A 10,239-nucleotide genomic window follows, 5' to 3' on the forward strand; every position below is an offset into this window, starting at 1 on the left:
ACCAAAATCAAAGTGTCTTACTCTAGGAGGGTTCAAGGTTTAAACATCTAAGGTATTTCCGGTATTTTGACAGCTGACAATCACATATCCCTGCCGACCACGTGAAATCATTGTGCATTTACAGTATTCTACAACTACACGTGTTTTCTGTAGAAATTACACATGAGCGTTCGTGGTATCCGGACAACTCGCCCCATGGACAATTAGCCCCAGACGATTAGCCCCCAGTCTCTGGACTATTAGCCCCCAGTACCTGGACTATTAGCCCCCAACCCACTAACAAACGGTACGCCCTTGTACTTTTTAAGTATATGGGCGTACAGCTCTGTGTTAGATAAGTCTTCGTCAACTAAAAAACCATGTCTATGTTTATGTCTATGTCAGGTGCCTCTGGTTTTCGTCATAATGTCAGGCAAAAAACGGCGAGATTACAAGGCAGTCCTCGATGCTGTAATATCCATCCTCCCTTCTCCACCGAGAGTCACCAAGATAATGCTGGACTTCGAAAAAGCTGTTTGGAGTGCACTGCGACAGACCCTCCCAGACGTTCAGCTTAAAGGGTGTTCATTCCACTGGACACAAGCCCTATGGCGAAAGGTACAATCTCAAACTGTTAAATCACTGATTGGTCAAGCTAAAATCGGCAATGATTCACTTTATTCTAGGTATAGTTAAAAGTGTTAAAAGGGTTCACTTCTAAATTTCGTAAGGATGTCGTATTCACTAGTATAACGGTAACGGTATGACGGTATTCAACGAAATGACAGTTGTGAAAGTTATTTATACAGACTTAACTCTAAATAATTTCTCGCGCTTTCGAATTTTCTGAAATCTGGGACCACAGGTCAGTTAAGCAAATAAAAATTCACGCAATGTTCAAAACGAAGCTAGTTTAACATCTAGCTAACAAAATATTAAATTTCGCTTTTCTTTTATAGGTACAAGGGCTTGGACTCCAGGATGCCTACAGAAATGACCGCAGCACCCACCAGCTAATAAAGCAACTGATGGCTTTATCGTACCTCCCTGCTGACAAGATTGAACACAGATTCTGTCGACTCCAGCAGCAAGCAACTGTCAGACCCTTGCAGGATTTCTGTAGCTACATCGAAGAGAACTGGATACCCAGTCAGACCTTCCCGCCACAGACCTGGAGCGTATTCCTGGAAGCAGTCAGGACCAATAACGACTTAGAGGGTTGGCACAATGGCTTGAACCGGCGCGCAAAAGGACGATCTCAGCTTCCGTTGTACATCCTAATCCAGGTGCTTCACCGGGAAGCTGCACTGGTCAGCACGCAAATCCGTCTGGTTTTAGACAAAAAGCTGAAGAGGCATCAGTGCTCGACCTACAGGACCTTACAGAGAAGACTCTTTGACCTCTGGAGTGAATTCGAAAATGGCAATAGCAATTCAAAGGGGCTTCTGGAGGCATGCGCTCACCTCGTACAACCCATGTAATTTAAACTGAGTAAATGTTAATTAAGATAGATATTCACAAAAAAAACGGCTCCTTTAGGAGCCACAAACTCATAAAAGTCAATGACCAACAGATGAAAGTAACTTCTCCTTTACATAAACTAAGACTGGGGGCTAATCGTCCAGGGACTGGGGGCTAATCGTCCAAAGACTGGGGGCTAATCGTCCAGAGACTGGGGGCTTATTGCCTGGGGCTAATTGTCCATGGGGCAAGTAGTCTGACATTCGCGTTTGTCTACTACCATTACATGTCTTTGTTTCAGTTCGGCTTCTCTCTTAGTAGAGAAGAACCTTCGCCTGAAGATTCGGTGGAGGTAGAAATACTTGAATCACATATACCGAGGTAGGAGGATACAAATTTAGGAGTGGTTGAACACAGGGAAACCGTGGCCGCAGTTGTAAACCTTTCAAGACCCGCCGAGATTTCGCAACCAAATCAACACCCTAAGAGAAAAAGGGGAAAATATTTTCAATACAGCGGCGAGGATCGCGCAAAAATTGGGAAGTTCGCAAGTGAAAATGGAAACCAAAAAAACCCTAGAACGCTTTATTGAAGAATTTTCAGGCTTAAAAGAAAGCACAGTGCGTGCCTTTAAAAAGGCATTTCGAGAGGAACTTTCTGCACAAACAAGACAAGGAAACGTTCAACTGGTTACGTCCCTTGGAACGCAGAAACGTGGGCGACTACTGTTCCTTCTCGAGCTGGACAGCAAACTGATCGCATTCTTAAAAAACCTCAGGTCCAGAGGTGGTGTAGTGAATGGCAGCGTCGTTTCAGCTGCTGCGAAAGCACTGATTTGCAGCAATCCGTCAATGCGTGACAAGTACCTCTCATTTACACCCACACGAGGATGGACTCAATCTATTAACAAGTGTTGCAACTTTTCCCGGCGTGCAGGCACAACAACCAAGCCACCAGTTCCAAGAGGAGTTTACGACGAATGCAAGCTCACTTACCTGTCGGACATTGACAATTGAATCAAGCAACACAATATTCCACCAGAACTTATTCTTAATGCTGATCAAACACCGAGTTCTTACGTATCAGTGGGTCGAATGACCATGGCAGCAACAAACTCTCAGTCTGTACCAATCAAGGGTTTGACAGATAAGCGTAACATCACTCTAACATTTGTGATTTCTTTGTCTCGCGAATTTCTCCCGTTGCAAATTATATACCAGGGTAAAACTAAGGCTACCCTCCTCGGAACTTTAGTTTTCCCCAGAGCTTTTGTGTCAGCCAAAACCCAAAGCACTATTCAAACGAGGCAGAAACAATAGGCCTTATTGATTCTGTAATCAATCCCTACGTGGTAAAGAAACGCAAGGAACTTGGCCTTCCACGATCTCAAAAAGCGCTTCTCATCTGGGATGTCTTCAGAGGTCAGAAAACGCAGAAGGTTTGCTCGAAGCTCTCCTCGCTGAATATAGAAGTCATTTCTGTCCCAGCTACCATGACACATTTTTTTCAACCCTTGGATCTAGCGGTCAATGGACAGGCCAAAAAGTTTTGCAAGAACAAGTTCGCGACGTGGTATTCCGCAGAAGTCCAGAAACAAGTGGAAAGTGGAATCAATTTTGAAGATGTCGATGTTGATCTCAAACTATCGGTCCTTAAACCAATCCATGCCACTTGGTTGGTAGAGTTGTATAACTTTTTCACCAGCACTGAGGGAAAGGTTTATGTTTTGAAAGGATGGGAAAAAGCTGGAATAAAGGATGTTTTAAATGGAAAAGAAGTGCTACCCCCTGTTGATCCGTATCAAGACATTTACGCAAACGATTAAACGGCATCAGTCGTGCAAATTAAGTTGTTTGATCAAATTTTCAAGGACATGTAAAATAACATTGACAAAGAAATAAATTGTCTCACTCAAAAACGCGAAATTAAAGTGAGTCAAAATGCAAAATTTTCGCAAAATCGCGAAAATAAGGTGTCGCGAAATATGCGACTCTCCAAATCGCGAAATTAACATGTCGCGAAAATTTCATGTAATAAGGTAAATTATAATAAAGAAATAAAATGGAGTAATAATAAAGGGGACTGCATGTTGTTTTCACTCAAATGTATTCTAATAAGGGTAGTTAAAAAATTGTAATTAATTCACAATAGAAGCCAGCAAGCTGAAACTTAGCACTGTGATAGACTATGACGATTTCTACGTTATGATATATTATATTACCTTAGTGATGCCTGTCAATTTGATTGACAGCCGTCAAAAACACGTTTTTCGAATTATGCTGACTCAGCAAAAAATTGTAAATTTTCATAATTGCAACGACGAGAACGTGACAATTTACTTTTAACTGCCGAGTATGAGGTCAGAAGGATGGACTGACAAATTTATTATAATTTTTTCAATAGCAATTAAAATTTTAAGACTGTATGGAAAAATACTAAAACCCCACGATTTTGGGTCAAATTTTTAAATTATGTAGTTCCTTTAGTCTGGCCTCTCCCCTTGAGAGATTCCCCTACCAGGGGCAGGCAGAGCTCTAAGGTTCATAAAGGCGCACAAGCCTCTCAACCACGACAAGGTAGGACTACTGTGAGAGGAGGTGTTTTGCTAGTCTTCATTAGGCGATGAGGTCTATTTTTTTCTGCTAGTCTTCATCAGGTGACGAGGTCGATAAGAAAGAAGTCTGGAGGACAGAAGAGGAGCAAGACAAAGGTAAAACTGGTAAGCAATTTGTGGGGCAATCCCCTGGGGTTGGGTACCCCGGCTCATGTTTTATCCCTGACAAATTGCTTACACAGTACTAGCAGAGTCCAGAGGAAAGTATCACACGTCACAACATCACAAAACTAAAAGTAAGACACTAAAGGACTTCAATGACTCGTTTTTCACTTTCGCCTCTGCCACTCTCAGAACTGACCAACACACGCACTGCTCTTCTGTACTGTGTGGAAGGCAGAGGACGAAAAAGCACAAAATTTCAGAAAATACTAATACTAGAAGAATACAAATACTAAAGAATCGGGTCCACTTTGAAAAATTCACTTTTGCTGCTTTCGTAATTTGTTTAGGGTGTTCTTTACTTTGTTGTAACAGCGCTGCAAGCCTTTTGCCTCCAGCAATGGTATCAGCTCGTCAATTGTTTGAAATGCCTCGGTTACTAATTTCTTTTTCGGATGCTCCTTTATGTGCCCAAAATGCTTCATGATTATATCAGTTTCATCTTGAGACCAATCCATCCTTATGGAGGAGCTGGAAGCTACTGATTCGGCTGTTTGGGTTGCCTCTTGAGGTTGGCTGGTTGGGAGGTCTTGAGGCTGCATGGTTGGTTCTCTAACCCTAAGTTGTAAACGTTGCAGAGAACGGACCGGTCCACCACTTTTTTCACCATGCCGGGAAATGGAAGAAGGGTTCTGAGGGTAATGTTATCTTTCATCCTCTCTTTTACATCGCTCGTTAAGATCTGGATGCTGGATTGGATGAGATCTCCAAATAATGCCTCTATTGCCTCTTTTTGATTAACTGACAATTTCTTCCCTAGTGGTGCTTTTTCAGTCCCTTCTTCTGCTGATGGGGGACTGACGACCTCACTTTAGTCAGTGTTAGGGTCATGTTTCTCCTTTGTCAGACATCATTGACTGTTGTCTGTTCACCGGTGGTTCTTGCGAAGTCCCTTTTTCTGCTGATGGAGGGCTGACGACCCCACATGAGTTAATGTTAGGGTCACGTGTGTCTCCTTTGTCAGACATCATTGGCTTTTGACTGTTCAGGGGTGGTTCTTGCGAAGTCCTTTCTTCTGCTGATGGGGGACTGATGACCTCACATGAGTCAGTGTTAGGGTCATGTGCTTCTCCTTTCTCAGACATGACTGACTGTTCACTGTTGTCTGTGGTTTTGGCTGTGGTGGTTGGGTTTTCAACTGCCAAGGTGCCACTCGAGATAATGTCCATGGCAGATGCTGCCACAGTGGTCAGGTCCTCCCTGAGATAACATTTTTTTGCCACCTTGTCAGAGTGGCACATGGCCCCCTCAGTGTTTCCTCGTCAACGTCCAGACCTTCCTTTTTCTTCATGTTGCAAGCTGTCACAATCCATTTCCGGATGTTTGTAGCTGTTACCCTAATATCTGGGCGTATGTTACTCTTCCGCCAGAATTCTGGTAGACGTTTTGAGATGGTTCCAAACTGAAATGAGGTTCCATCGTTTCGAAGAAAAATGGTAGGACCTCTAGGAGCTGGAAACTGATGATAGATTTCGCGGAGGAAGATGTTAAAGAGACCTTCCAACTCCTCATCGATGGCCAAAGGAGCTGGACCATCACTTTGCCTTTTGTGTTGAGGCACCAACAGCACTTTGTGACCAGTGTTGGGGTCTGCTTTGGCTTGGGAGTACTCTTGCAGTTTCAGATTCTCCAACGCCCCAGGACGGGTACCTGTCTTCAAGCTTATCATAGTTATCAGATAGTCCCTCGCCTCACACATTTTGTTAACTGTCAACATGTATTTGTCGTTCGCCTTGTCAAAGATCTTCCTGGCATTCACACAAATAGGGGAGGAGAGAAATGCCTTCACATCGTCAGTGGTATGACGGTATGTATATTCGTCCATTCAACGTTGATTGGTTTCAGCCCTACCCTCTAAATCAACTGTTCGCCTCCAGCCTTTGAGCTTAGGGATTGTATTCATGAAGATCCTCCTTACCTCCGGGTCGACTGGAGGATATTCGGTTACACGCACTCGATCTTCTACAACGAACTGAAGAAACTTCTCGTAAGTTCCCAAGTATCCATTGATGGTCCCAGACTTCAACGACAACAACTTCACATCTACCCAGTCTGTCCACACTATTTGGCCCTCATCTGCAGATAGGACATCTATCCCGTCCCCACCAGGCTGTAGGTCTTCAAGCATCAGACGGATGTGTGAGGCATGTTGAAGCCAATTACGATCTTTCTTTCGGCCAGCATCAGCCGTGTTCAACCATTGATAAAACAACACTAGCCACTTGTGTCGAGTGGTCTTGGGATTTGCCGAGGTGAAGTACTGCTCTTGAAGTTGATCTTCTTCATAGTCTTCGTCTTCCAAGTATGAATAGGGTTCATCTTGATCTTCCTTTACTTCTTCCACCGACACTTCTGGCTCTTTGTCCACTGGTTGTTGTTGTCGCGGAGACCTTGTTTCTGGCTCTTGCTTTACTAGAGGCAAATCGTCAACTTCCTCCTTCCCCTTATAGAGTCGAGCCTCTTTCAGTAGGTTGTCAAAATATGCCCCAGCTTTTACGCGGTGGTTGTTCATCAGATGTTTTCGTAAATGTGCTGTCACATAGGAACAATCTTCCACCGGGCACCATTTCAGTGGTAGACCTTTTCTGTTCCCTGGTCTTCAGGGACCTCGACGTTTGGTTGTGTTGACAGCAATGCTGAAAGATTTGTCAACATCTACTTCGTCGATGTCTTCATTTTTTACATGCATGCGCAGATGACGTTTGAGGTCAAACACTTCTTTACTACAGAAAAGACACTTGCATTTCTTGTGGTGTGACCTGCGTTTTTTTGTGGAAGAGTCCGTGTCGCTTTTTTCCATTGTCGTCTTCGTCCTTTTGGATGCAGGTGAGGCAGGGTCCTCCAGGGGACGCCTGGCTGATGTTGATGGCTCTTGGCTGTTTTTGCTGGCTGTTTGCCCGATTTGGAGGACGGCACCTTTACGGGACGTTTGGCCGATGTTGATGGCTCCTCGTCGTCTTACTCCTCCTCCTCCTCATCGTCCTTGTCCTTGTGCTCCTTCTTCATCCTCAGGATGGTAGGCCAGATCGTTTATAACATCAGCCATACAATCCTCTTCCGTCTCTTCTTGAAATTTGCGCAAACTTGCCACTTTATTTAGCCAAGGCTCCATTTGGCATAGCTCTTCAAGAAGGGAAGAACTGACATCCTGCCCATCGATGTCAGGTACAAATCTCTCTCTAGCAGGATGGCCCTTCCTCTGTAGACAATCTGTTATTGCCAGGCACAACTCATTCACAATCCTGAGTGTAGTTGTCGCGTAATCAAGAGGACTGTATACTTCTTTGTTTTCTAAACGCGTTTATTTTCTTCCATCACTCCTGACAATCTGAACATACTAACACTCTAGCGATCTAAAACCAATCTGCCCTTACAATTCAGTGCTACTTCGTTTTACAGTTCTAGTTGCGAAATAAAGTAATTTTCCCACAATCACGAGTTCAGTTAATTCCCAATCCCAAAGTATTGTAATATACCCTATTCTAGTTGCAATTTCACAATTACGTTTCTTTCTCTTATTTAGTTCACTGTATGCATGCAAATCAGTGTTGAACTTTGTTTACAACGTTGTGAAATGTCATGTCACGAAATCTTCCTATTCGCGTTACGATCAGTGTAGTATTTCGTTACATTGTAATAATAATAATAATAATAATAATTTATTAGTTGTATAGCCCTATTTACATGTACAGATCAATAGTGCTTTACACTGAATAAAAATTAAAAACCTTATATATCTAAATAAAATTTAAAATAGTAATGGTAGCTAAAAATATATAAGAATAAATTATTTTAATGTAATATATCTGAGTTAATGATTACAAAAAGCTTCATTAAACAGAAACGTTTTAATAGCTTTTTTAAATTTATCCAAACACTTAATCATTCTAATTTCATGAGGAAGTCTGTTCCATAAGTATGGTGCTGCTGCCTGAAAAGACCGATCTCCAAATGTCTTTAGCATCTTACCCTTAGGGGGCTCTAAGTAAAGACCATCATTAGATCGAGGACAATTAGAAGATTTTGATTTAATAGATATAAGGCTGTTAATATATGACGGAGCTAAATTATGAACCGCTTTAAAAGTAAGTAGAAGAATTTTAAATTTAATGCGAGCCTGGATTGGAAGCCAGTGTAACTCATATAAAATAGGAGTAATATGCGAGTACCTTCCAACGTTCAATAGCAGTCTTGCGGCTGCATTCTGTACACGTTGTACTTTAGTTATCAGTTCCTTTGAGGCACCATACAAAAGACTGTTACAATAATCTAATCTATTCGTTATAAACGCATGAACTAAAGTATGGAGACTGTCTTCGTGTAAATATTTCTTGATGCTTCTAATGTTATGAAGATAAAATAATGCAGATTTGCAAATATTTGTAATATGCTTAGACATGCTTAGGTTAGCATCCAACCAACAGCCTAGATTTTTAACCTCGGAGCTATTATTAATTACGAGTTGCCAACGGAGATACTGATTGGCTGTAGTTTAGATAATTGTTGTTTGGAGCCTATTAAAATCCGTTCAGTCTTGCTATCATTAATTAACAGTCTATCATGAATCATCCACTTCCTGATCTTTTCAATACCGTTCTCCATTGCTTGCAAGACTTGGCCTTGAGATGTAGTATTAGGTTTAAAACTCAGATATAACTGGGTGTCATCAGCATAACAATGAGCACAAGGAAGCTTGTGTTCAATGATCTTAAAGAGCTGAGATGCATATACAATAAATAGAATCGGTCCAAGACACGACCCTTGAGGAACTCCGCAGCCTAAATCGAATGGGTTAGATATCGATCCCTCGATGTCGACTTTTTGCATCCTGTTATGGAGATGACTCAAACCAGCTCAGGGCAGAATCAGCAATACCTATTTCTTCGTGTAGACGTGTGATCAGTATATCATGATTAACAGTGTCGAAGGCGGCACTAAGATCCAACATGACAAGAAGAGTGACCTCTTGTGAATTCATCTTCATTAAGATATCGTTAACAACTCGAAGAAGCGCTGTTTCGGTACTATGTCCTTTTCTGTAAGATGATTGCATTTCTGGATAAACAGAATTGTCTATCATGTGTAAATGAAGTTGATTATACACCGCCTTTTCGGTGAGCCTCGATATGTATGGCAAATTACTAACAGGTCTGTAGTTACTAAGAAGTGGATCAAGACCAGCTTTTTTGAGCAACGGCTTAACAAGTGCACATTTCCAGACATCAGCAAACACACTATCCACGCGGGATAGATTTATCATTTTTGTGGTCACGGGAAGCAGGACATCAATGCAGCTAAAAACCAGTGAGGTGGGCATCGGATCAAAAGAACAGCTTTTCTTTGCGCTACCTTCGATGAGTTTCCGTACTTCGAGTTCAGAAAGTGCTGTAAATTTACTAAATTTGGGGGTTGGTGACAATGTACAGTTTAAAAGCGGGTCAGTGGAAAGATCTTGAGCCATAACGTCGAGTCTTGTACCAATATCAGTGATTTTTTTAACAAAGTACGAGCCCATCCTATCAGCTAATTCAAGCTTATCATCGCAAGATGGTAGCACAGTGTTCTTTTTCCTTTGATTCAAAAGAGTATTCGCAGCTGCAAAGAGCTTTTTTTGGTTTGAACTGTTATCATTAATGAAGTCATGATGGTATTGGCTTTGAGCTTCGTTCATTAATCGATTTGTCGTATTCTTGATCTTTTTGTTTGACAACATATCGTCGTGTTTGCCAGAGCGTCGCCATTTTCTTTCTGCTTTCCGTTTTTCACGGCGAGCATTTTTTATATCTTCATTGAACCAAGGAACCAGAGGTTGAGATTGTATAACTTTGGATCGAAGTGGAGCATGTCTCTCGAGCACTTGGGACAAGGTATTGTTATAGCATTTAATGAGATCGTTAAGCGAATCTGGACTGTAATTACAAAGCTCAGAGGTAGACAGATCTTGTTTGAAATCCTCAATCTTGATTGCCTTCATTTTTCTATATGATATTTGCTCAGTTTTGGGAGATGGTTTACTTAAGGCA

The 10,239-nt window shown here is 42.0% G+C and overlaps 2 protein-coding genes across 2 annotated transcripts; one reads left to right on the plus strand and one right to left on the minus strand.

Annotated features, from left to right (window-relative positions):
- Nucleotides 1-405: 405 nt before the first annotated feature.
- On the plus strand, nucleotides 406-1,460 carry LOC149048065 (uncharacterized). The gene is made up of 2 exons (XM_089198921.1): nucleotides 406-597; nucleotides 939-1,460. The coding sequence occupies exons 1-2, from the start codon at nucleotides 406-408 to the stop codon at nucleotides 1,458-1,460; spliced, it is 714 nt and encodes a 237-aa protein (XP_089055047.1).
- A 7,587-nt stretch (nucleotides 1,461-9,047) lies between these two features.
- On the minus strand, nucleotides 9,048-10,190 carry LOC113670935 (uncharacterized). Its single transcript, XM_027187148.2, has one exon. It carries the CDS (start codon nucleotides 10,188-10,190, stop codon nucleotides 9,048-9,050), a length of 1,143 nt encoding a protein of 380 aa, XP_027042949.2.
- Between the last annotated feature and the right edge of the window lie 49 nt (nucleotides 10,191-10,239).

Source organism: Pocillopora damicornis, chromosome 3 (genome assembly GCF_964200805.1).
Source record: "Pocillopora damicornis chromosome 3, jaPocDami1.2, whole genome shotgun sequence".
NCBI classification, from domain to species: Eukaryota; Metazoa; Cnidaria; class Anthozoa; order Scleractinia; family Pocilloporidae; genus Pocillopora; species Pocillopora damicornis.

Excerpts from the sequence above, each read along its gene's own strand:
- LOC149048065 (XM_089198921.1), top strand. The coding sequence starts at position 406 with ATGTCAGGCAAAAAACGGCGAGATTACAAGGCAGTCCTCGATGCTGTA. Across the intron at positions 598-938 it reads CACAAGCCCTATGGCGAAAG|GTACAAGGGCTTGGACTCCA; the intron begins GTACAATCTCAA and ends TTTCTTTTATAG.
- LOC113670935 (XM_027187148.2), bottom strand. The coding sequence starts at position 10,190 with ATGAAGGCAATCAAGATTGAGGATTTCAAACAAGATCTGTCTACCTCT.